The sequence below is a fragment of the Neofelis nebulosa genome, chromosome 9, assembly GCF_028018385.1.
Source record: "Neofelis nebulosa isolate mNeoNeb1 chromosome 9, mNeoNeb1.pri, whole genome shotgun sequence".
Lineage (NCBI taxonomy): Eukaryota > Metazoa > Chordata > Mammalia > Carnivora > Felidae > Neofelis > Neofelis nebulosa.
Window position 1 is genome coordinate 93,725,852 of NC_080790.1, and position 27,262 is coordinate 93,753,113.

General features: G+C 46.0%; 2 protein-coding genes and 1 long non-coding RNA gene across 3 annotated transcripts in view; 2 read left to right on the plus strand and 1 right to left on the minus strand.

Annotated features, from left to right (window-relative positions):
- Positions 1 to 5,807, plus strand: part of CD93 (CD93 molecule) — a 33,126-nt gene extending 27,319 nt beyond the window's left edge. The window contains exon 2 of the mRNA XM_058684729.1: positions 2,887 to 5,807. Coding sequence (XP_058540712.1) covers positions 2,887 to 2,932 — 46 coding nt within the window. The 3' untranslated portion in view covers positions 2,933 to 5,807. The remainder of the gene's footprint in view (positions 1 to 2,886) is intronic.
- A 1,448-nt stretch (positions 5,808 to 7,255) lies between these two features.
- Positions 7,256 to 11,020, minus strand: LOC131485340 (uncharacterized). The gene is made up of 2 exons (XR_009248785.1): positions 10,667 to 11,020; positions 7,256 to 10,634 (listed from the first exon to the last, which is right to left on the minus strand). It is a non-coding gene; the product is annotated as an uncharacterized LOC131485340 (long non-coding RNA).
- A 1,034-nt stretch (positions 11,021 to 12,054) lies between these two features.
- Positions 12,055 to 16,094, plus strand: THBD (thrombomodulin). Its single transcript, XM_058684731.1, has one exon. The coding sequence runs from the start codon at positions 12,169 to 12,171 to the stop codon at positions 14,188 to 14,190; it is 2,022 nt and encodes a 673-aa protein (XP_058540714.1). The 5' UTR covers positions 12,055 to 12,168; the 3' UTR covers positions 14,191 to 16,094.
- The last annotated feature ends 11,168 nt before the right edge of the window (positions 16,095 to 27,262 follow it).

Genomic DNA, 27,262 nt, shown 5'->3' on the forward strand with positions numbered 1-27,262 from the left:
TTTAAACTACTAATTCATGGTAGTTGGCTACTGTAGCAATAGGAAACTAACATATTCCCTTGCATACTAAGATTATAACTAAATTATAGATATTTCCAAGTTTTTTTTTAATGTAGCTTTGTTCTGTAATATAGTATCACCAAAAAGTGATTTCTAAAAGTGCATGAAAAACAGTGTCTGAACTAGTATATGTCTGCAGGACAGTGACCTTGGCTCCCATTTGCCAACCTTGTATGAACTAATTCATGGGACAGAAGCACCTGTGCAGCAGACCAGATTGAGCTAATTAAGTAACCAAAGATGGAAACGGCTTATTTCTGCCTTGGATGTGGTGAGTTCAGAACATGGAGGGGGATGTTAAGCCTAGGCTCACAACTTACTGGAAACTACATGACTGAGGGTTCCAAGTACCTGATGGGGATCAGTCAAGGCAAGGCCAACTCTGTCTGGGAGCCATGGGGAATCTTTGTGGCCTTGAACTGAAAGAACTGAACAGTATTTCTCTCTCTTTGCAGTTCAAAGCCTCCAGTCATTTTAACGTTTATTTATTTATTTATTTATTTATTTATTTTTGGGACAGAGAGAGACAGAGCATGAACGGGGGAGGGGCAGAGAGAGAGGGAGACACAGATTCGGAAACAGGCTCCAGGCTCCGAGCCATCAGCCCAGAGCCTGACGCGGGGCTCGAACTCACGGACCGCGAGATCGTGACCTGGCTGAAGTCGGACGCTTAACCGACTGCGCCACCCAGGCGCCCCGAGCCTCCAGTCATTTTAATTCATCCTTCCCCAACTCCAACTTCTTAAACACTCTGGCTTCTCCTTTCTCCTTTTTTCCTTCTGACTGTAACCTCTTTTTCACCCACCAGATTTGTGCAGCAGTGATAAATACATCCATAATGGGGCAAAATTTAGAGCTGGGGTCCCCTCTCTGCCACTGCCCCTTACATTTGAATAAGTACTACTTCAGTTGTTGGGTTTTTACCTTTCTGTCTGCATATCTTCTTTGAATTAGAGAAAACTCTTATAAGTAAGGTCTATGTCATCTGGGATTTTTCTTTTTTAATGTGTTTAAGGCAGGGATCAGCAAACTATGACCTGTAGGCCAAATCTGGCCTGCTGCCTGTTTTCATAAGGCCCATGAGCTAAAAATGGTTTTTACATGTTTTAATAGGCAAAAATCAAAAGAAGAAAAATATTTCATGACATGAGAACATTGTAAAAAAATTCAAGGTATACAAATAAAGTTTTATTGGGACACAACACTTTCATTCATTTACATATTGCCTATGGCTGCTTTCATCTATGATGGCAGAGACCAAATGACCGGCAACACCTAAAATATTGACTATCTACCCTTCTTTGTTGACCCCTGGTTTAAGGGATATGACCTAATGAACATATAGAAGATACTATTAAATGAGGTATTTGACTAAACATAGGGGTCAGGCCTTGAAATTTAAAGAAATTAGATCAGATAAATGGCAATCCAGGAAGCTATACTTTAATTTATTCAAATTTGTACCAACTAGGCATGTAACTGGTTGCATGTAACAGAAATCCAATTATAGTGGTGGAATCAGAAAATTGATTTATCTCCCCTAACAAGAATTCCAGGGGTTGATTGTTCATGAGTGGGGCTATGAGTTCTTAATGCTTTTAGCATCTTGGATTTCTTCAATCTTTCTGCTTTTATCCCAATGCATGACTTTCAGCCTCATGATAGTGATGCCTGCTGTATCTTCTTCTTTGTGGCTAAATTCTACTAATTCCAACTTGATTGGCTTAAAAGTTTATCTCTACTATTTAATTACAATAAGATTTGGGTTAGATGTGGCCTTGGAGCCAAGAACTGTGGTTTCAGGGTCTATGGATGTGTTGGCAGAGCCAGGACCCAGAGTGGAAAGCACAGGAGATGAGGTGGGATGGTGAGGATGTGCTCAGAGCCTTAGAGGCCACTTTCATTCATATCTCATACACCATGAGCCCGTGGTTCTCATGGGTATACATCAGAATCCCCAGAAATACATGCTCAAATCCAGATGATTGGGCTCAACCCCTGGAGTTTCCGATTCAGGAGGACTGGGCTGGGCCCAGAATCTGCTTTGCTGACAAGTCCCATGGTGATGAATGGTGTTTACAGCGAGAAGACATAATTTTGATGTTAATGGTCTTAGGAGCACCTTTCCGCACACCTAGAGAGGATCATTGAAACTCTAATGGAGGGCAGGGCAAGGAGCTTCTCATCTCAATGAGGCCATTCAGTTGCCTTCCTGGTTCCTCCTCAGGCACAACCATGCTGGGGGACTTGTGTGTACCAACCCCCCAGGATCTTGTCAAAGGCAGATTCTGATTCAGAAGCCATGGGAAGGAGTCAGAGACATTTCTCTAACAAACTTCCAGGTGAGAATGCTGGTCTGGGGATCACATGTTGAGGGACAAGCCTGCAGGAGTCTACTGTCTCCCTCCTCTTCCTCAGCCTGCATCACAGCAGGGCCACCCTGTTTCCAAGCTATCTTCCGCTCTGCTAGAGGCAGCAATGCCCAAATATTCTGGGGGTAGGGTGTCCACATCTTTGTCAATTCTACTGAGCCCAGGAGAATATCTCATTCGAATGATGTTTTCAACTACTTGGAAAGATGCTGGGCCACTTTCTCAGAATTAGGAAGTCAAATATTTTTTTTCAATTATTATTTTCCCCCAGATTCAGAGATTGCTTTATTCCCAACAAAATAAGTACTTTTAGATTACAAGATAAAATATGAAAATGATGTCCAAGCTCAGAACTACAGGCAAAAGAACAGAAAGTGCACACATTGTGAGAAAATAGAGAATTACAGAATGTTTCTGTGGCATATTTCAAGTTCTGCATTTACTTTATTTTCAGCTGTGTGCATTTATCTGCTTGCTGTAGAACCAGTTGGAGTTTTTAATTTGCACCATGAATAATGCTGCCAGAACTTTCCCTTGCATCTGTTGGCTCCAAGGTTCTTCAGTAGCCAGCTGGTCACCAGAAGTGACCATAAAAGCAACAACCAGTTCCAAGGAAAATCATTTCTTCCGTGGAATAAGACAAGGAAGGGTGCCATGGTTCCTCATGTTCTGGAGAGCCCTTTGAGGGACTCTGGAAAGATGGATTTTACTAAATGTCCCAGAAACCCCTTCCGAAGAAGAAGAAACCCTGATGAGGAGTCCTTGCCAGTGCTCCTCTGGAATCTGGCTTCAGAATTATTCTCACTCTGGAAAGTATTCACAAGGACTTGGGTGTGGACTGAATGCTTCCCCATCTCCCCATGGGTGGGCTGGCTCTGGATGCAGGTGAGCAGGACCTGAAGCTCCCTCAGTGGGGATCCACTCCCTTTCCTCTCCCTCAAAAGCTTGAGGAAGCCTCAAATACCTGCAGGCCTGTGGGTAGAAGTGGAATTTCTGAGTAACAGACTCAAATGTTGGCCACCTTGAGCCCAGAGTAAAGCTCCCTCCTTACAGTAGACTGTGGACTGTGACTCCTTTACTCCTCAGAGGGCCTGTGTTCCCAAGTTCAAGATGTTCCGAGTTAAATCACCCAAAGTTGTCAAACCATCCTGCAGGACTGCAGCCACCAAAGGTGTGTAGTAGCTAGTCTGCAACCCTGACTGACCAGATATTGATGGAAATAAGCTAACTAGCATCTAGGAGTTACTAAAAGAACTCAGGTCTACATTATTCAATAACAATCTGACTAGATAATGGGGGGGGTCAAATTTTGATTGTTCCCATGACTAAATTTTAGGAAGATTTATTGCATAGCAGTAAATAGCATATTGATTATATTGGACAGTGTTATGCTTATGCTACAATGCCAGTGTTGAGTAGTTACAACAGAGACAAAAGGGCCAGCAAAGCCTGACACATTTACTACCTGGCCTTTTACAGAGGAAGTTTGCCCTGCACAAAATTCTTCCCATACCTGGGTCTTAACTGGTGCTCTGATTGTCTCACCTGCCACAACTGAAAGCAAGAAGCCACAAGATGTAGCAACTAAATAGTAAATTGGTAGTTATGTTGTGGGTGCATTAGGATAGGGCTCTACTACATAGCCTGGTTGAATCTCTGTGATAGAAATCTGTTCACTTGTGAAATCATTGTTTGGGGAAGCATGTGTACTGAGATCTGGGATGCAAAAACCTAAGTTCTTCCTAAGTCCACAAGGGCAACTCTCCTGTGATGCTGCTAAAGACACTTTCATTAAATGCTTCAAAAGCAGTGAGCTAAGAGTGACACAAAATACATTCTATTTTGCATAAGACTTCAAAACTTAGGTGGCATATTATTAACAAATTACTTTCAAAGCCACTAGCTTTCAATTGCCAAAAAGTAATTTTGCCTTCTTTATAAAGAATTGGAGGAGTGCCTGGGTGGCTCAGTCAGTTAAGCATCCGACTTTGGCTCCAGTCATGATCTCATGGTTCATGAGTTCGAACCCCGCATCAGGCTCTGTGCTGACAGTTCAGAGCCTGAAGCCTGCTTCAGATTCTGTATCTCCCTTTCTCTCTGTCCCTTTCCTGCTTGTACTGTCTCCCTCTCTCAAGAATAAACATTAAGAAAAAAAAAAGAATTGGAACCCATTACTTATGAAGAACATGTTTGTTGTAAAAAATATAGAGGAAAGTGAAAATCATTTGTTATGCTTCAACACAGATAACTTTATTAATATACACACATATAAACTATATATTATGTGTAGTTTTTTTTCTAAATCAGATCATCTATTTCCATAGCTTCCCATCCAATGGATATATCTGTTATAATTCATTAACTGTTCTTTGTATGTTAACAAAATATTCAGGTTTCCAATTTTTGAAAAGATTATGTGTAGTTTTATGACAGATGAATGTTTTTGTTGCTGGATTTCTTACATTTAACACATTTAAAGTACATATTAAAATATAATTTTGTTACATAGCATTAAAATATATAAGTTCTCTTTTCTTAATTTCATAAGTAAGGTATGTTTTCCACACATGCTTCACTTTTAAGCCCTCATCCTGCATGTGGCTGAGCCAAGAACGTATCCCACAGGAAATGTTTGCCAGACGTCAAAGCATATTTGACGTTTTTCAAATAACGCTTTTGGATTTCTTGGCTCCCTTGTGAAGAGTATCTTCAAGGACAGAGCATTCCTTTCAAATATGTGTTGTGTTTTCAATAAAAACATAATCTGCTGTGAATAAATATTACATAAAAAAATAAAGGGAGAGTCTAAAATGGCATACATACACCTTGACGAAACATAGTTCTGGAAATTTCTATTTGACTAACCAAGATAGTTTTGCATTTTTTTTTTACCTCAGTTGTTCTTAATTCAGGGGTTCCATAAATTTAATAAAAAATATTGCATCCTTATTTTCACTAATCTCTACCTGAAACTTAGCGTATACTTCCATTCTTGGGGGAGAAAAAGTTATCAGCACTGAAATCACAGATACTTCACACCACACCATGGTTATTATTATAGATCTCTCAACATCTTGTTTGCACTGATCACCACTTTGAGATTATGATATTTATGTGATACACCATAAAGGTCTTGTGATTTTAAAATCCATAAAGAAGTATGTGTATTTAATTTCATGTATTTGTTTCTTTTTTATATTCTTCTAACTATATTTCAATATGATTGGTACTCTTTGTAATTCTGTGTATCATCTCACATACAAAAATTAACTCAAAGTGGATAAGAGATCTAAACGTAAGAGCTAAACTAGAAAACTCTTAGGAGAAAACACAGGTGTAAATCTGATTCATAAATAAAGGATGACTTTTCATCTATTTAGAACTTAACATTTTTTATTTCAACATTGTGTGGTTTTCAGAGCAGCATTGACCCCTCAACAATTCAGGTTTGAACTATATAGGTCCACCTATATGGGAGTTTAGTGCAGGACTGTGAATGTATTTTCCTTATGATTTTGTTAATAATTGTTTTTCTCCAGCTTACTTTATTGTAAGAACACACTATATAATACGGGTAACATATAAAATATGAGTTAATCAACTGTTATCAGTAAGGCTTATTTTCAACAGTAGTTAATTAGCAGTTAAGGCTTTGGGAAGACAAAAGTTAGATGCAAAGTTTTGGCTGCATGGTAGTGGGGGAGTGACAGCCCTAACCCCTTCATTGTTCAAGGATCAACAGTATACAATTTACACTTCTTTTGTTAAATTTATTCCTAAGTATTTTATTCTTTTTGATGCTATTGTAAATGGAATTGATTTCTTGATTTTGTTTTCAGTTTGTGCATTGTTACTATATAGTAATACAATTGATTTTTGTATATTGATACTGTATCCTGCAACTGCTAAACTCATTTATTAGTACTTATAGTTTTTAAATATTTTCCTTAGGACTTTCTATGTACAAACAAGAGAATGTCATTAATGAATGTATATAATGTTATTCCTTTTTTTTCTGATCTGGATGCCTTTTATTTCATTTCCAGCCTTAACTGCTCTGGTGAGAATCTGCAGGACACTTGATAGCAGTGGCAAGAGCTGACATCTTTTTCTGTTTCTGATCTTCGGAGGAAAGTTTTTAGTATTTGATGATTAAGTATGATGTCTGCTGTAGTTTTTTTGTAGATGAAACACAATTTTACTAACAAAAAAATGAGCCAAGAAAAGATTGTCCATTTTTACCTTGCTTCTTAAAGAAAGTCTGGGTAAGAGTCAAAATTTAGTAAAATATTTGCTCTGCCATACTGACATGATATTGTTTATTGAATAACATTTGCTTATCAGGCATTTATTTTCCAAGCTTAGACCCATATATTGCTGCTTAGGCACAGAGTCTTAATTTTTATGGCTGCATTTTAGTATTGTTATGGCTTATAAATATTATGTTTTTACCTTTGTAGTTTCTTTCTTCCCAATATCTAAATTATTATAATTAACATCAAGGTTAAAAATAAGATTGATGTATCTATTAGTCAAGTACTAATGATGGTTATATAATTTTAGCACTCCTCTTTTAACAAAAATTAATGTTTTTATTTATTTTTGAGAGACAGAGAGTGAGAGAGAGAGAGAGTGCACTCTCTGGGGAGGGGCAGAGACACAGAATCTGAAGTGGGCTCCGGGCTCTGAACAGTCAGCACAGAGTCCAATGTAGGGCTCGAACCCACGAGCCATGAGATCATGACCTGAGGTGAAGTCAGGTGCGCAACTGACTGAGACACCCAGGTGCCCCATTTTTAATTTTTATTCATTTTTGAGAGAGAGAGGGAGACAGAGAGACAGAGAGACAGAGACAGAGCTAGTGAGGGAGAGGCAGAGAGAGAAGGAGACAAAGAATCCGCAGCAGGCCCCAGGTTCTGAGCTGTCATCACAGATCCTGACCAGGGCTCCAACCTATGAACTGTGAGATCATGACTTGAGCTGACTGAACCACTCAGGCACCCCTTAATACTTCTATTAATGTTCCCCCTTATAAATTTTGATTGCAGTTTTGACCACCATTACCTTGAAAACAATTGTGAAACAGCATCCTTTGAACCTAAGAAAGGGACACTAATGTTCTTCCAGCAATGGATGGTACATTCAGGTGACATTATCTGACTGTATACAGCAACACCATCTAAAAGAAATTTTGCTAATGATCAAATATTCTCTCTCTGTAATGCCCAATCTGGTAGTCACTAGCCTATGGTGCACTTGACATAGGACTGGTGACACTGAGAAATAAACTTTTAACTTTAATTTTAATGAGTTTAAGTTAACTAACCACAGGTGATTAGTGCCTATCATATTGGATAGTGTATGCGACTTTTATCTGCCTTGTCCCCAAGTTTTTCCAACATCATTTTCCATCCAAAGGTCCTGGAACTTTCATCACCAGCAACAATTAGTAGTCAGTCACGTATCTCCACAGTCTTGATGTTCTTAGCACCTGGAATTGTGCCCTCTAGCAGGTGGTTTTTCAGTAAGTGATCATGTTGGAACTAGAAAGTTCTTTTCAAGTCTTTTAAGAAAAAAGCTGCCTCCCACACTTGAAAAAGATCTTTGGCTAGGATATGTCTGGGGCAACACATTGCCCTTGGACCCCCTCCTGCATCTGGACTCCTCTCCACTTCTGTTCTGACAACATTCACCAGTAGTAACAGCTGTATTTGTTGAATAGCTGCTATGTTACAAGGAAGGTAACACCCCCTGTTAATACATTTTCTAATTTCCATGACAACCTTGTAAATTAGATATTATACCTCCAGTTTGGGAAGAGAAAACCAGAGATTTAAATAACTTAAATTCCAACAATGGGTAAGTGACAAAATCAGGGCTCTGATGTACTGCACATTCTAATTCTTTCATCCTAAACCGAGCTAGAGAATCTTACTTTCACCACTGACTATCTGTGTGGCCTTGGGAAGTCACCTATTCTCCCTGACCTTCAGTTTCCACATCTGGAAAATGAGTTATTGATAATGGATGCCTCCAGCCAGATGGGGAGTAAGCCTGAGGCTTACTAACAGCCCTCTTGGTACACTGGGACACGGGTCATGCTTCTTGGGGCTATCTTCAATTCCTTCCTTATTCCTCCTGGTCTGTGAACTTATTTTTGTCCTTGATTTTATTTTCACAATTGCTTATTGTTATTATTGGTAAAAATGCTCAGCTGAATTGCATTTTACCCAGTAGACATTTAGTGAGTCTCTGCTATGGTCAGGAACCATGCAGGGTGTCGAACACAATCAGTGCTGAATTCAAATTATTGAAACCCGAGTATATCCTTTTTCTAGCTAAAATTTGTTGAGAATTTACCATGGTTCAGCCATTCTGACTGCTTTACATGTGTAACTCATTCAATCCTCAGAATAACACTTTGAAGGGGTGACTATTAGGATACCTCATCACACAGTTGAAAAAACTGAGGCACAGAGAGGCTGGGCTACTTGCTAAATATGACACAACTTATAAATGATGGAGCTGGGACTCAAATCCAGCCATGGTGGCTGCATAGTCCACACTCCTTACCCTGAGGCTCTGAGGTCCCCCACCTTTGCGTTTGCAGGTTAACATGAGAAAGTCACACTGGAGGCAGGGCACAGAGAAATATCTATAACAGGTGCTCAAAAAACTCCTGAACACTGTCTGCAAACAAAACATGCTGTAGGTGGATGAGGATACAAAGATGTGTAAAAGCTATGCTCCACTCTCAAGAAAGTAGATTATAAATCTAGCAGACAGCATGATTAAAAACACATGATTACTTGTAAAACAGGGAAGGTGTGATAAGTGGTAAATTGCCAATAGAAAGTCCTATGAACTTCAAAGAGAGATCAGTTCTGGTTTGGTTACTCAGAAACACTTGTGATGGGGGCCGCATGTCACCTGTGCCTTAACAGAAGGGTCAGATCTCAGTAGATGGAAAAGAATCATAGGTGAGAACATTCCTGGTAGACAAAAAGACAGGAGCCATAGATTGGAGATGATACAGGATGAGGCATTTCTCTGACAGTCAGCAGGAACTCCTCTTCCTGAGACCTTCAGCATCCACAAGAACCATTGAATTTGACAAAAGGGTGGGTTGTAAAGAGATAGGTGAAGGCCATGGGCAGAACTGTGAGGACTGGCCAACCTCCTGGGGCAGAAAAGGCAAAGGATCCACTCTTCTGGCAAGCAGAGGAGAGAAGAAGCAGAAGCGCAGGTTTCTTAGAAGTCGTGGGAGGGGAGACTTGAAAACAGCCAGGGCTCAAGAGTGAAAACAACAGAGACATCAAGAAAAAATGAAGAGGGAAAATAAGTTTTTGGCTTCAGTATTTAGAAGATAATGGGTATTCTTAAAGAGAGCTGTTCCAATGAAACAGTGAAATGGGCCTGGGCTAGTAAGTCCTCAGTGAGGGTGGCAGGGCCAGGGGTCAGTCAAGGAGAGGGAACTGAGTGTGTCATCCCCATGGAGACATAGGCAGTGGTCCATCCCTTTGCACAGGAGGTACAGAAAGGAAGGACAGAAGTTTAAAACATGCATAAAAGCCTCAAAGTGATGGCTCAAGGAGACCTGAATAGGACTCCCCACTAGAGATGGCCATGGTGAATGAATCAGTTAGAACTCATCCAAGAAGTGAGCCAGCATGCTGAGCAGCAGGGCCCTATCCTTGCATGCCCCTCAACTCCGGCGAGAGCTGGCAGGCTTGAAAATCTTAGTAAAGTTTGAGCAAAGGGTGTAACTGGTCCTGTCTCTTCTCTAGCCTCATGCATCCGGACGGTTGCTCCCACTTCCTGAGATCTTTCAGCTGGGACCTGGTGGTTGGGAAAGGCCAAAGGGATCTGCCCAGATGTGAAGGCCCCACTCCCAGAGCAGGCTGTCCCTGAGGCAGCCCTACTCCAGCTCAGGCAGGGGGCAGGCCATGGGGGTAAGTCCAGACACCTGGCTCAGCCCAGGCAGCTGGTGGGATATCAGGCCAGCACCTGTCTGCTCTCACTGGGAGACAACCCAACTCTTCAAATCTGCTGGTCTTTTCTTCTTCTTCTCAGAGGAGTAGAGGCGCCCATTCTGGGAAGCTTCAGACCTCAGTCTCCAAGCTGTGCTCCTCCCCCACCCAGTTCTCAGGAGGCACTGCTTGTCCGAGCTCTCTTGAGTGTCTGGCAGTGTAGGGAAGGACCCTCATCCCTTTCATGCTGGGAGTGTCATGTACCTCATCCCTTTCATGCTGGGAGTGTCCACGCCCCACCCCCTGGGTAACTATCTGTCAGTACAGTCTGGAGGTAGGAGTGGGCAGGTGCTTGTCTTAGCTAGTGAAGACGCTACACTGCACTTCTCTCTTACAAGGTCTGGGCTCTGCCCAACCAAAGAGGCAAGATACCCAGCTAAGCGACAGAATTTGCTTGGGACTCCCTGGGAGCCAAGTTTCCTGCCCTAGGCTTAAGGCAGTTAAGGCCCCCACACCCTTAACTCTTTTCCGCCCAAGTTTAGAGAGCTCCAACTTTGGGGCCTTTGTTTAGAGTTCAACAGCGCCGCCCCCTGGTGCTTTGTTGTGAGTGACCATAGCGGAGACGGCACAGGGTTAAAAAAAAAAAAAAAAAAAAAAAAGTTTGTCACTCCGTTAAGTTTTGGAACCACCCCCGGCATTCTTGGTACGTGAATAAGCGGAAAAGGTCGTGAAAGTGACAGATTCTCATCTCCTCCTCGCTGCTCTCCCCACCCTGCCCGTCCGCACGACCGCTCTTCTGCAACGCCAAGTGGCATTTATATGCACCTTTATGTCACTCTGACATCTCAGCCAAATGCAAAAGTCCTTAACAGTCCCAAGTGGGATCCTCTTGGAGCCAGCAGCGTCTTCCCGCGAGGGCTCCCGTGTGCCCCTTTTGGGGTGCGAGATAGGCTATCCCTTTGTGAAGCTGGACAAAAACAGACCAAACAGGCTAGCGCGCTTCCCAACTCGCCTGCCCCTATAGGGTGCGGCAGGAATTCGCCTGCCGCTGCTTCTGAAGGGTGACAAGACCTTGGAACCCTGACAGTATCCTCGCGACTTTCCCACGCGACGAGATGAGATCCAGCCAGGCAGCTCGCGCTCAGGGACCCGTGGGTCCTGGCTTGTGCGCGGGGGTGCTTGTGTTACCCCAGTCTTCCCCCTCTGCCTATCCTCGCACCAGCCACACCCTCTGTCCTCTGGGGCCGAGCGCACCCGTCTCCTGCTCTAGGCGCCCGGGGCGGAGTCCAGTTCTCTTCTACCGATCGTGTCTTCAGGGATGTCCACGCTCTTGGCAGTTCCTCCCGAAATCCTCTTCTTGGCGGGCACCTCCCTCTAGAGCCTTACAGGTCCAGGGCATTACTTTCCCCCACCCCTCATTCAAAACCCTCCTCCCCCGTCTCCATTTCCCAAGGTTCTGCAATCCAGGCTTCCTTTGAAATCGGTAGTAACAATACCTTTATAAGAAAAAGAAACAGGAGCAAGAGATTAGGAGGGGCTGCGGATTAAGACCCCCCCCCTCCCCCCAGAACTGCGAGCCTGAGGGCCCTAGTGGCGGCGGCTGACACGGAGTGTAGCTGACAGAGGTGCTGTCTTCCCGTGGCGCCTGCGCCTGGCGGTCCAGTCCGGGGACCTCCCAGCTCCCCCGCCGGGTTTACTCATCTCCGCGAGGTGATCCCAGGAGCGAGGGCGGGCACAAGTCTTCCGAAGAACCCAGTAATCCGAGAATGCAGCATCAGCCCTTCCCACTAGGCACTTCCTTCCTTTTCCCGAACGTTCAGGAGGGAGGGCCGCGCACTTATAAACCCGGGCCCCGGTCCGCCGGCATGTCAGAGGCTGCCTCTGCAGGGCTGCGCGCCGCGGCTGGACGCGTCTGGGCTGGGACCAACGCAAGCGGCTGTCGCCAGCAGCGCCCTGCGCCTCTCAACCCGAATCGGACTTGGGCCCCGTCGCGGCGCTTGCGCTCTCCCCGGCGCCTGCACAAGGCGTGCCGGGACAGCATGCTTCGGGTCCTGCTTCTGGGTGTTCTGGCCCCCGCTGGCCTGGGGCTCTCCGCACCTCCAGGGCCGCAGCCACGCGGCAGCCAGTGCGTGGAGCACGACTGCTTCGCGCTCTTCCCCGGCCCCGCGACCTTCCCCGCCGCCAGCCAGGCCTGCGAGCAGCTGGGGGGCCACCTGATGACCGTGCGTTCCTCAGTGGCGGCTGATGTCATTTCCCTGCTACTGAGCGGCGACAGCGGCGACAGCCCGCGCCTCTGGATCGGCTTGCAGCTCCAGCACGGCTGCCACGACCCCGAGCAACTCGGGCCCTTGCGCGGCTTCCAGTGGGTTACAGGAGACAACCGCACCAGCTACAGCAGGTGGGCGCGGCTCCACGTCGACAGGGCGCCTCTCTGCGGTCCCCTGTGCGTCGCAGTCTCGGAGGCCCGGGCCCTAGCATCCGGCGAGCCGGCCTGGGAGGAGCAGCAGTGCGACGCGGAGGCCGACGGTTTCTTCTGCGAGTTCCACTTCGCAGCCTCCTGCAGGCCCCTGCTCGTGGACTCTGGCGCGGTGGCGGCCGCCGGTGTAGCGATCACCTATAGCACCCCGTTCCGGGCCCTTGGCGCTGACTTCCAGGCGCTGCCGGTGGGTAGTTCCGCCGCTGTAGAGCCCTTCGGAGTGGAGCTGGAGTGCATGGCGCCGCGGGGAGAGGCCGAGGCGCGCTGGGGCCGGGAAGCGCCTGGCGCCTGGGAATGCAGCGTGGAGAACGGCGGCTGCGAGCACACTTGCAACCGGAGCGCCGGGACGTCGCACTGCCTCTGCCCAGCTGACGCCGCCCTGCAGGCGGACGGGCGCTCCTGCGCCGCCGCGCCTGAGGAGCAGTCCTGCTACGAACTCTGCGAGCATTTCTGCATTCCCAGCCCGGACGTGCCTGGTTCCTACTCGTGCATGTGTGAGACCGGCTACCAGCTGGCTGCAGACCAGCACCGGTGCGAGGACGTGGACGACTGTATCCAGGTGCCCAGTCCCTGCCCGCAACTCTGTGTTAATACGCAGGGCGCCTTCACTTGCCACTGCTACCCGGGCTACGACATGGTGGACGGCGAATGCGTGGAGCCCGTGGACCCGTGCTTCGGGAGTAACTGCGAGTACCAGTGCCAGTCCGTGGGCCAAAATGACTATCGCTGCATCTGCGCTGAGGGCTTCGTACCTAGCCCTCAGGCCCCGCACAGGTGCCAGATGTTCTGCAACCAGACTACATGCCCAGCTGACTGCGATCCCAACAACCCGGATTCCTGCCAGTGCCCTGATGGCTACATCCTGGACGATGGCTACATTTGCACGGACATCGATGAGTGTGAGAATGGAGACTGCCCCTATGCGTGCCGCAACCTCCCTGGCACGTACGAGTGCATCTGCGGGCCTGACTCGTCCTTTGCCGGCCAGGTTGCCACTGACTGTGACCCCACCAAGATGAACGGTGACAATGACAGTGACAGTGACAGAGACAGTGGCTCTGGGGAGCCCCCGGTCAGCCAGACTCCTAGCACCACCTCCATCCCCTCGCCGGTAGGGCCCCTGCATTCTGGAGTGCTCATCGGCATCTCCATCGCCAGCCTATCTCTGGTTGTAGCTCTTTTGGCGCTCTTGTGCCACCTGCGCAAGAAGCAAGGCACCACGCGGGCAGAGCTGGAGTACAAGTGTGGGTCCCCAGCCAAGGAGGTGGTGCTGCAGCAAGTGCGAACCGAGCGGACGCCTCAGAAGCTCTGAGGGGCTGCCTCCCTGGACCCCGGTGTTGGCTAGGCCTTCCCTCCCTCCTGTGCCTCTCCCCTGCCCCAGCCTTACTCCTTGGCCACCTAACCCAAAGCACTTTAACTGGCATCGGAACTGGAGAATACCCTCCCCGCCCCTTTTGCCGATTCTGCACACTGCTGGGGAGGGGTAGGGGTTGGAAGGAGTATGTGCTCCAGCCACTTCCACACGTCATTGGACAACTGGGCAGAGATGGCAATGAAGACACAGACTATAGAGTGTCCCATGCCCTCGCCAAGGGGCACAGGAGGGGTGAGCATTGTTGGTTGGCAGTCTTTGGGGCAGACTGTGATCCTGTGGACTAGTGAGTGTAATCGAGGTGTCAGGAATGACGAAGATATTTATTTTTTAAGTATTTAGGATGGTTTTGTTATTTTGTTATTTTTTGCTTTTGCATTTTTCCCTACCTGTATGTGTCCAATACCCACTTTATATCCCTTCTGCTCTTTCTCCCTTCCTTGCTTCCCCCTCCCCTTTTTGTATATTTATGTACTTCCACTCTTCAGGTGGCAGTGAAACTATCTTGGTAGGTTTTTTTGGTGGGCTCACCTTGATAAAGCCAAGCCCCAGTTCCCTATTCATTTTCTCCCAAATTTCCCCTACCTGGAACTCAGCCAACCCACCTGGAGTCTCCCACCCTACCCTAGACCCTGCTTCTACCCTTCCATGTCTGCCTAGGCAAAACTCCTCCGTGACACAGAAACAGAAACACTACAAACAAGGATGGTTGGGAATCCATTTGGTCTTGAAGAAGATTTGCTAATTTATCCTGAAACTTCAGACTTCCAGAACAATATCATTTTAACAAAAGTTAAGATGTGAGAGACACTCATTTAACTAATGTTTGCTGGACTGTCATAGAAATTCAAGCTAAGGGATGTTTGTTTGTTTGTTTTTAACTTTTTAAACAGTGAGCCTGGGTTTTATTGTTGTCACTTTTCATTTGAACCAAAAGGTCTTTATTGCTCCTTATGCCGTTTCTTTTTCCCATTACTACAATTGCTGTTGTTGTTGTTACTGGTTATTTTTGACAATGTTGAAAATGCTCTCGTGATAGCCCTAGATTCAGAAGGGAATGAAGGATCTCCCACGAGACAGTTTAAGAAAGTTATGAGCTGCACAGTTCATGCCAGTTACCATTTTGAGTTTTACTCTTCTAGTAATTTGTGCTCCAAAATAAAACCAGTTCTGCTGGCCTTGTAGGGAGTGGGGGTGGGGAATTTGGGAGCTTGGGAATGGAGCCTGGAGGATGCTCAATTAGGACCTCACCTTGATCAAGCCCTTAAGAATTTCTCCGACTTCCAAGAAGCCTTCTCACCCTGGCCACTTAGAACATGGTTGCTCGACAAGAGTTAGGAGCTGCCTGCCTCTGGCAGTTGGTTAGAAATGCAGAAACTTGGGCTGCATGAGAATCTATATTTTAACAAGATCTGCAGGGGTCTGCCCAGTATAGTTTGAGAACTGTTTCAGACAGCTTCCAACTTTCTGGAATACATTAAATGTGGATCAGTAATAAGTAGCAGGCCAAGTCAGGGCCTATATTCTCAAGAAACTGAGGAATTTTCCATTTATAGCTTTGCTTTCTGATAGAAAAGACTAGGTACACACCTTTAGACATTGCTACACAGGGTTGTTGGTTCAACTAAGCTAGGAACGAAATCGAAATCTGAAATCGAAATCATGTTTCACTGTTTGGGGAAAATGTATCATACGAGTGTATCTTTTGTAATACAAAGATTTTCCTCTATTTTGTAAACTCGGCACATTTGTACATAGTTATTTATTTATTGGAGACAAACTAGAACACAGGCAAAACTCTTGCTTATGACATCACATGTAGAAAATAAACAAATAACAGTGTGCTCTTGGGTTTTGTTTCTGTTCACCTAGGCTTCCCCAACCGCCTCATTTTGTCATTAAACAGGGCTCGCAAACAATGCAAACTCCATGCCATGCATTTAAAGGCTGTTCCACACCCCATCACTAGTTCCATCTGCTCAAGGCACCATCTCTGACTTCAAAGATCTCTCCAGAGGAGATTGTTTTCACTGTAGGCGGACTTCATGTTATGTCTGTGTGCACAAATATTTATGTTTCTCTCTGTAACCATAACAACTTCATACACAGGACTTGTGTCTATGTGTTTTGAAACACATTATAGGATTATTTGTTGGGATGAGTTAAAGAAACAGTTCTTCTTGGGGCATCTCTAGAATCCCAGCTTGTGTCCTTCCTGTGAATGGTTTGGCATTATCTGCCCTCTGAGATATGTAAACACAACAGTCATGAGGGGTCTCAGTCTGTGACTCAAATTCAAACCATCATTTCCACATACCAAGGTCTCATGCAGTATTAAGCCATTCTTATTTCTGTTGGAGATTAGAAACATTGTCTTTTCCTGGGCCTCTTTTCCTCACATGGTGGCACTGGCTAAATTTTATATGCAGTGCTCTGAAAATTTTCATAAAACAGAAATTGGAAGGGAATGGAGTTTGATCAAATATTCACGTATTTTTATACATCTGGATAATGCTGAATTTCCTAGCTCTCATCTGAATAGTTACAGTTGTGAAGATGAAGTTGGAGATTTCAACATCCATCCTGGGTGAAGCTGACAGCTTTGGGGTGTGGCTACTATGCACAGTGCCCTCCCGAGATAACAAATTTGAGCAATGTTGCCCTTAGGAGTTTGGTAGGCTAGCGGAAAACCAAATTCAGTAGGAGGCACATATGAAGGAAAAACTTGATGTGTGCAGGCAAAGCTGGTACACATGAATTGTGCTGGGGGTCAAGAGGAGAGAGTGATACCTTACAAATTTGTCCTTACTACTGGACTTCCATTTTTCGAAAGGGCTTGCTTCCAAGTAGCCAGCAAATTGACTTAAGGTTTATTGCTTTAGTGTTTCCACCTCCAAAGGAGGGGGCTTTTCTTAAGGAATATAAGAAGACCAAAACACACTTCTAAGACTCAGAGCCAAAAACCCTTACTGGGGCATCTTGGAGCCCAGGGCACTAAAAGGGTCCTAGTTCCTCCCTATCCTCTTCATTCCCTGTCCAGTGGGAGATCAGCATCCCTGCTTATAGGACTCGTCTGAACTTGAGATTCTCAAAACAACTGGGAAACCACAGCCTCACTCTGAGAAAGATGCCAGGGTCATAAACAAATCAGTCAGCTGTAAGAACAATTCCCCAGCATTTAGAATCAGAGTAAGCCTTATGAAACAGGGACTGTGGGTCATCTTATATGGTCTCACTCTGTGTTCACATTATTGGATATTCAGGTCTGAGGGAGAACTCTAAATCTCAGCAACTGGTTCATGGTTGCTGATGATGTCCCACAACTTGTAGGGCTTGGGGAAGAAGGCCAAGGTCATACTTCTAAATAAATCAGAATTTGATTTTATGAGTTAAATGGCATTTCTTCCCTCCTCAGCTCTAGCCCCTTTGTTAGACTATTTTGGCAAATATTTATTGAGCACATACTCTGTGCCTGGTTTGGTGATTGTCATGTTAACAAGCCCTGCCTTAAGAAGCTTACATTCCCATGGGGGAGGTACATATAAAACAAATTGCTCCCAAACTGTATTTAACTTAGAGACAGTAGTAGGAGCTAAGGAGGAGAACTTCAGCACAATAGGAGAGTGGGACTTAGGTTGCAGGAGTAAATAAGGTGTCTTTGACCCTTAACACTAGATGTGAAGGAGGAGCAGGGGTTGGACAAATGGAGAGTGGAGAAGAATACAGTCTGGGTGAAGGAACAGCATGTGCAAAGGCCCTGTGTAGGAAAGAGTCTTAGCAGAGGGCAGGGCATGAAGCATGATGAACAAGGTGGAAGATCACTAAGATGGAACTGAAGAGGTAGAATGGAGAGGTAAGGGGGGAGAAGGATGGGGTGAGGGGACTCCAGGTCAGCTTACAGACAGGAAATTCTATACCAGAAGCAAGTATGTCACTCAAGTTTTTTTTAAGTTTATTTATTTATTTTTTTCCCAACTTTTTTTTTTTTTTTTTTTTTTTTTGGGACAGAGAGAGACAGACAGAACATGAACGGGGGAGGGGCAGAGAGAGGGAGACACAGAATCGGAAACAGGCTCCAGGCTCCGAGCCATCAGCCCAGAGCCCGACGCGGGGCTCGAACTCACGGACCGCGAGATCGTGACCTGGCTGAAGTCGGACGCTTAACCGACTGCGCCACCCAGGCGCCCCAAGTTTATTTATTTATTTTGAGAGAAGAAGAAGAAGAAGAAGAAGAAGAAGAAGAAGAAGAAGAAGAAGAAGAAGAAGAAGAAGAAGAAGAAGAAGAAGAAGAAGAAGGGAGAAAAGCATGAGTGGAGCAGGGGCAGAGACAGAGGGAGAGCTCCACATACTGTCAGTGCACAGCCCAGTGCAGGGCTGGACCCCATGAATCATGAGATCATGACCTGAGCTGAAACCAAAAGTCAGACGCTTACCCGACTGAGCCTCCCAGGCATCTCATGTCACTCGAGTTTTATTAAGAGGATATTGGTATTCAATTTCTGTACTAAAATTGGTTGGGATGATAACAGCTACTTGTAGACTTATTTACATGCCCCCATAGGCAGACACCTGCACAGTTTCCCTTGTAAGCATCCACCAGAGCAAACATGAGTTGTGGGTGTCATATACACCTGGGTTTGAATCCCAACCTGATACGTGGTTGTCACATGACCATGGATACCATGCAACGCCTATAAGGTGGTAAAATGGGGTACTAGCACAGCCACTCCACAGGGTTTCCATGAACATTAAATGAAGTGAGTTAGCACAGGTTCTGGCACACAGCAGGTGCCCAATAAATGTTTGTATATTTGCCAATAAATTAGTAGATGCATAAGTGGATTAAAAATGATTATGTTGAGATCTCAAATGTCTTGAGAGCAAATTCAGGGTGGTGCAGAGAGTGGAAAGTACTCTTTCCAGGCAAGGTGCAGTCACTTGGAAGGGTTGCTGCCCCCTCTAGAGGAAGCATCATGGTGGGATGTGGGGATTCCTCAAGGAAGGATATGTTTGCAGAGTGAGAAGCAGCCCCTTGGGAGCTGTAAAATCCTGCTTCCAAGTTCTATTTTCCCTGCTCACTAAGCCTGTCAAAGCATAGGGGTTCAGAGATCCCCTCCATTGTGCTCCCGGGGAGGCCACAGAGAAGGAGAGAACACACCCCTAAGCTTGCTTTCTCCGGTCCCAAAAGTGGCTCAGCGCAGGCAGACCCTGGAGCTGTGGGAAAGGCAGCACTACCCACACCTTCACCCTCACCTGCTACACAGGGCCTTCAAATGTAGCAACACCAAAGAGGAGGAACTTGCAAAAGAGAGAGGAATCATGAGTTGAAAGTGATAGACAGCCCCAGATGTCCACAGATTCTTGAAGGGTGACTCTGGGCAAATCTTTTAACTCTATCAACCATCTGCCCCACTGAGGACTGCAAGGGGGCTGGTGGGTGTGGACACCTAAACAGATTCTTCTGTGATTCGTCTTCCTGATTGAGTTCCCAGGGGCCTGCCGCATATGGGAGACTTCCGACTCAGAAACACTGACAGCTGCCACCTGCATCTGAGGGAAGGCGGTCTCATCCACCAAACTGAGGGAACTTCGGAAAAATACAGGCATGTTTGCTCATCTTTGTCCTTCTCTGTGGGGACAAAGAAGAACCTACGCTCCTAAGGACCTAAGTGGTATTTGATCACTGATTAGGGTGCCACAAGAATTAAAATCTGGAGACCTGGAAAGTTTTCGCCATTAAGACCACAGGTCGCAGGAAGAGCAGGCTAGGGCCAAATGGTGGCCAGTGCATTTTATTTTATCTCTTTTTTTTTAAGAAAAAGAAAACCACAACATAATTGGCATACATTAAAATTCACCCTTTTTGGTGACCCAATCTGTAAGTCCTGAAGAATACGTGCATTCTGGGAACTACCACCATTATCAATACATACATCATCCTGGTCATACCAGAGAGGTCACTCAGGCCACTCCCCTTCATGCCACTGGAGTTGTCTACACACACCAGATGACACTCGATAACCCTCCCTCGACCTCTTCAGGGTCTCCCCGCACCAAGAATCCTGTGTTTTCATGATTGAATCACAAGGATGAACTTTTCTGAGTTTTGACCAGACAGCCTGACTCTCTTAACCTTCTGCAAACAAGTTTCAGTGAAATCTGGCTCCTAGGTCTCCCAGTGCTCTGCTCATTTGCCTTGTGTTCTGGACTTGTGCTGCCCAAATTTCTGGCAGCCCACCAGGAATGTGCAAAGACACAAAAAAGCTAGATGGTGAATCCCCTGCTCCACAATTTCGGGGGTGGGGCTTGAGGGTGCAATAAGGAAGTAAGGAAGGTGTGTGCAAAGGGAAATCAGGGCACTGCTGCCTCCTACCCCTTGTGCCAACCACCTGCTGTGCCACTCTCATTCCTGGGCCCCTGGGTCTGCCATTCTGGGTGTGGAGGGCCAGGTGACAGAAGAAGGGCCAAGCTCTCTGCGGGCTTCTGTTGGTCTCATGTTAAATAGGGGTTAATTATTATTTCACATCTTCAGGAAAACTAATGTTACAAAGAACATATGAAAGCACATTTTCATCATGGTCAAGACTCAGTGGGGGGGGGGTACCCAAGCTCATTTGAAAACACATCCTCTGACCTTTGTAGGCGCTTCTTCATAAAATAATACAAGCAATGCCTGACTCTTCCTTTCGTTTTCAGAATGTGTGCCCAGATTCAGCACTATCTCTTTTTGTTTTGAGAAAGTCCTTCTCCACCGCCCCCACCCCCTTTTTGTCTCGGTCAGTAGGTTCAGATGTAGGCAAACAACCAATTTCCTCTCACAAGAGAAAAGAAATATTTTTTTAACATCAGATTCTAACAGAATCAAAATCCTTCTCAGCTTGTTTGGAAAGTGTGATTACGAAAGACAAAAGAACCCTGGGGGATGCGTTAATTCAAAGTCACACCCACTGGAAACAGGGGAGCTAGCCACAGAAGGGTTTTAGGATACAGTGATAAACACTGAGATTCCAAACGGGTCCATGATGATAATGCCCCCCACACCCAGGCCATAGGCCAGATACTTTTCTGACTTTCTGTCTGAAATAAATCTTTTATTATTATTTTTTTAATGGGACATTATCACGACTGATTTTATCCCATGACTGATTATCCTTCTTCCCCTCCGCATATTGGACATGTGGCAACTTCTCTCTGTTGTCCTTCTGGAATCTTTCTTCTGGCTTCACACTGAGGCTGACCTCAATTGCATATTCATGGGCTGTAGGACCCCAGCAGACCTTCCTTCAGCCACCCAGTGAGGAAGAAGGGCTTTGCAACAGTATCCTGAATCCTCCCCCTCTTCCTTCTGCCTCCCACCTCAATTCCATTTAATTCCTTGAAAACAGGGGCCCACGACTCCCACGGACTCTGGGGAACTAGAGCTTTGCACACCATCTTGCCTGTAATAGGGGCACATATTGTTAAAGTTGTCTTGAAATAATGACTGAATCCAAAAGTGACACTTTTGGTGATTCTTTGCCAGAATGTGATTCCTGTCTTTCTTCAAACATTGTTGCCCTTCTCCTAAAGGTGGGGCTTCATAAGTCTAATAGTAACAGGACAAGAAAGGGAAGTCTGAGAAGGGCCCGGAGTAAATCCTGGCTTCTCTGTTTCATTTGTCTGAATGTCCAGAGCTCAGGACAAGGCTTCAGTAAACACAGAGCTACCCAGCAGCAAGCCCATGGGCCTGAGATCAATGGAAATGAAGCTTCTGTGGGGTCTTGAGGGGTATCCACTCTGCAAGGCTTTGGAAGGAGTCCGAACCCCTGGCTTGGAGGGGAAGCCGTGCTCTTTCTCCAGAGCTCAGAGTAAAAGCCTATGAGGTCATCAAGAAGCTGGCACCTTGCCCAGAGACATACTCAAGCCCATGGTTGTGGGTGAGGGATTTCTGGAGCCCAGGGTGGTTCTTTTCAGATATGGGAGGTCTAAAGGGCAACGTTTCCTGAGTAATGTTTCCTGAGGGATCCCTGCCTGTGTAAAGGAGCTCAGGAAATGGTATTGGGTGGAGGGCCTCCCTCAATTTAGGGATCACATTGCCCCAGATCTGATCCCCTCATGTCCTCCATGCTATTGGCAACCTGCCCTCTCAAGGCATGTGTCACGGCCATGAGGAAAATGCTTGGTGACAACAACAGTCCCCATCTTAACTTGGGGTGGCAGTAGCAGTTAAATAACGTAACTGTGTAGGTTTGTCAAAATTCATAGCACTGAGCACCTAGAAGGAGTGAGCTTTGCCTTATGTAAATTATACTTCAATAAAAATAGATTGAAAATAAATCACAGGCTAAAGAAATCCTGATTTAAAAAAACACCAGGGTGCCTGGCTGGTTCAGTCGGTTGATCATCTGACTCTTGATTTCAGCTCAGGTCATGATCCCAGGGTTGTGGGATCGAGCCCCGAGTCGGGCTCCATGCTGAGCAGGGAGCCTGCTTGAGATTCTCTCTCTCCCTCTGCCCTTTTGCCCCGTTTGCACTCTTTTGCTTTCTCTCTCTCTCTCTAGAATAACAACAACAACAACAACAACAACAACAACAATAATAATAAAATAAAAATTTAAAAACATCAAAAAATACAACAAAACATGCCAATTCTCTGCATTGACCTTGTTGTTTTCCTTCTCTGTCATTTGGTCACTCTCTGAATGTTTAGTCTTCTTCTGGGCCAGTCCCCTGCACAATCAGGGGGTAGATACTGTCATTCTGGCCTTTCTCCAGGGGCCACAGAGCTTTTCCTGCGGTCCCACTAGGCTGGTATGTGGATTCTCTCTCCCTGGTCTGTGTGTCCCCAAGTCTATTCTTTCCAGGCCACTGCACATCTGCACTGTGCCAGCGTTGACCTCAGGCAGCCCATCTAGACCCAGGCACCACACTTCTATGTGGCATCAGTGGGTACCCACAGTGTCTTTCGCTAATAGAAAGCCAAAGGTTTTATTTTAACCAAGTCAGTACTTCCATTCTGAGTGATTCAGTTAATGATCTTGGATTTTTTTAATATTAGTTCTCCCCCACTTTCAAAGGTGCCCCTCTTGGTTAGGCCAATCCATTCATAGGATTGGGAACTCTGCCTTTCTGTTGAAAAAAGTTGATGACTGTTGAAATGGAAAGAACACGTTCTACCTGCCAGCCTCGCACTGAAAAATGGAGGGTACAAGTGTCCAAACTTTACAAGGACTCAAGACTCCTTGATGGGTTTCTTTGCCAGGTTGACCTGACCCTCTCATTAAAGTCTGCCACTGCTGTGATGTGGCATGGTCCTAAATCCTCAAGGGGACTTATGAGGCACTGCTGGTCTGTCTCCTAGTGCCTGTTGCTGACTGGGCATCATCCGTCCTCTGTTCCAGTCATCTTTGTCATCTTCAGTGCTTACTATCACAGGTCCTTTGCACATGCTGTGCCTTGAGCCCTTTGCACTTTCCACTCCACCCCTTCTTCTGGCTGATTCCCACTCATCTTTATGAGGATGTCATCTCCAGCAACCTTCCGGGGGAAACCTACCCTATGACGATGTCAAGTTCTCTTAGTATATCATCTCATAGAAACCAGAGTCCATTCCTGTGTGTTCTTATTTAAGCTTAAAATTGTACTGTCATTTCTGTGGTTCTCTGATGAAGGCTCATCTTTTGCCTCTAAGCTCCAAGCTTCATGAGGACACGGGTGCTGTCTGTGGAGACTCCCCATCTTACCACAAAGCTGCCAGAAGCAGCACTCAGAGTGCTGTCTGATGCACACTCCCAGCACACACCTCCACAAAGCAGAGCTTCAAGGACAGTGCCTTAGCACTCTGATATTTGTGCTTAAGGAATCTGAGGCTTTTCTGTTGCATGCTTTGGGTAAGGGGTGGTGAGACAGGGATGTCAGAGAAGAGCTTTGAAACCCAAATTTATAGGAATTTGCGTAGCCACTGGTCAGTCTTCCATGTCTGGTTTCTGAATAGCACAGCAGAAACATACATTTGTTTTTTTTGTTTTTTTTCCTTTGATATCAGCCTTTGGCACCTAAGGAGTGCTAGGTATGCTATTTTTAATGAAAGTGAAGCCAAGAATTTAAAGAAAAAATGAAAATAGTATGTATCTTTGTTCAATGACATAGAGCTGACAGGTTGGGCAAGAATTCCAATGAGTGATCACCTGTCATGTTCAAATATCATTTTACAATCATCTGGAGAAAATAAACACCTGGCTTGTCACTGAACAGTAAGTTAAAGACAGCTTTAAAATGCAAAGCAAGTTCACTGATTGAGGGGTGTCTGAAGGCTGTTTCTACCCAGGTAAAAAACATTTTCATTCACTTTGAAGCCAAAAGCTGTTATGGTCAGTAGAAGCAGGACTCAGGCCAGAGCCTGCCTGCATGTCTTCATGGCTGACCCCTGAGGCAGGTGAAATGTGTAATGTGAAATGCTCTCAGGACCCCAGCTACTTCTATCTCTGACTTTAATTCACAAATTCTGCAAATTTTCTGCTCAGGAACCTGAGGGGTTCATGTAATCAGCTGTTAACAAAGGCCTCAGGGTTGATGCTAACTACCACTGTTGGTGGGCTCTAAATGTGTCCCCCAACAAATGCCCGGGATACTTTGTGGGTGCTGAGTTGCTAATCGCCAAGAAACGAGAAGGCTCTGCAGCTGAGGAAGACACTGGCCAGCAGCACACTCTCCACCCCTAGCCTGTCCCTCCACTGCGTGATTTATGACTCCCAGGTCAGGGGCAGCATTAATGCTAATTTTTAACAAGGGATAGAGAAAGCACTAAGCATAGAAGAATGCTGTCTTTCACCCTCCCACTGCCTCAGCATGCCTCTTCAGTGCTTTTGAAAAGGCAGTTTACAGCTGAGAAGAACTCAAAACCCACACCCTGCTTTGTGCATATTTCATGTGAGAAACTGTGGCTCAGAGAAATTATAGCATTCACTGCTGGCTGGCTTGGCCAATGGAGGGCCCCTGCCTCTCAGGGATTTTTCCTTTCATCACCTAAGGCTACCTCTACTTCAGCCATCACCAACTAAGTTAAAAACGTTGCATTTTCAAATACTCAGCCCAGCCCAGTGTTGCCAAGACTCCTGGTCAGTGCCCCGTCTTGCTCATCAGAGAGTTGGCCTGGTGTGAATCATTGTTGGGCACTGAAGACAAGGACTGTAGCCCCCCACCCAAGAGGGGGCAAAAGCCCAGCAGCCCACACCCATGTCAGATCTTTTCCAGTGGCCCCTCCACCACATTTACTGAGTGACCACACTGCTGCATGCTGCCAGGCACTGGGGAACAAAGAAATAATTAAGTTTTAAAGACTGCTAGGAAATTATGGTTACACAAGGCCAGCCAACACCAGCACTGGCTTACTCCAGATGCCCAAGGCAACTCTAGTGGGTATGATAGGTTTGGGACAATTGAAGTCTGTGTGTTTACATGCATGCATGTGTGTGTATGTGTGCACACATGTTTGTGAGTTCAAGGGGTTCTTGCACCTTAGTTTGGAGCTCCCAAACCACAGCCATGTCTCTGGGATGCAATACAGATTGGCTACACATTTTCTCTCTCAGACAGATGTAGACCACCCCAATGTGCAGACCCTAATGGCCTTCATCTCTACCTCACCCACCCAGCCCTATGAGACACACTTGGATCAACACTAATTACCGCCTACAGATCATACTGCTGGCTGGCCATGTAGAGGAGTAAGGATCCAATGGTTATATGCCCAAACACAATGTAGGTAAGGCTTTTTGTTTTTCATTCAGTAGGGAAGAAGCTAGATTCTATAGCCACATGGAAAAGAGCATACGGTGAGTTCTCTGTCACAGTGTGCCGACATTGGAAGACCTCGTGATATTACAGACAGAACTCTGAGGACCCTAGCATTCAGTCACTTGCCTGGATCACACAATGTTTATATCTAGGACCAGAAATCAGCTCTCTTGCCTGGTTCTCATACACCAGGCACCTGCTCATATCAAGTAAGACTCTGGTTTTGGCCCTAACACTTCAGGGAAGAGCCCTGTTCTGTTTCCTCCTCAGAGAGGAGCCCCTGCCCATGGTGGAAGCAGAGCATCTCCCTGGGCCTTGCTCTGCCCTCCTCAATCTTCTTTAGCCTCCTAGAAGCCCTCTGTGCCCACCTTGGGATGCCTGCTGACTGCCCCAAAAGGCTCAAGTCAGGCAAGTTCTGCTAGGCTGGCAGGTCCCTTGTGTTTTCTCTTGAAGCCCTCCTGCTAGGAAGCTGCAAGGCTGACCCCATTTGAAGAGCAGAGGGGCTCTCTCTCCTGCTGTCCTCACCTCCCTCCCTGAGTATCTTCCTTTCTGCACCGGGATGGGCCGGCCAAACCCAGAAGGGTGTTTTGCTTTGCTCAGCCAGGTGGAGTCTCCCACACAGCTGTTCACATATGTTTAATTGCATGTTTTCACTCCAGGCCCCTACAGAAGCATTGCAAGGATTTATTCACAGAAAACAGGATTAAAGCTCTCATAAGCTGACTTTTTCCTTTGGGAAAAGCTAATTTATCCTTGGGTTAACATTAGGCAAGAAGTTACAGCTGTTTACCATGTTCAGCCTAGATATGTTTATTATGTACATCTGGCTGGTGTTTTACTGAATTGCAATTTTTTTTTTTTTTTTTTTTAACAGTGGGTGACAGAGCTGCCTCCTCTATCCAAAATCTGGGCTGATTTCCATCTGCATTCTCTGGTCTCTTCCCTCCCACCTCCAGTTCCCTCCCACTCACCACTGCGGTATAAACTGGTCAACTTGGGGCGCCTGGGTGGCGCAGTCGGTTAAGCGTCCGACTTCAGCCAGGTCACGATCTCGCGGTCCGTGAGTTCGAGCCCCGCGTCGGGCTCTGGGCTGATGGCTCGGAGCCTGGAGCCTGTTTCCGATTCTGTGTCTCCCTCTCTCTCTGCCCCTCCCCCGTTCATGCTCTGTCTCTCTCTGTCCCAAAAATAAATAAAAAACGTTGAAAAAAAAATTAAAAAAAATAAACTGGTCAACTTA

What these genes read in the sequence shown, in the direction of transcription:
- THBD (XM_058684731.1), top strand. Translation starts at nt 12,169, where the DNA reads ATGCAGCATCAGCCCTTCCCACTAGGCACTTCCTTCCTTTTCCCGAAC.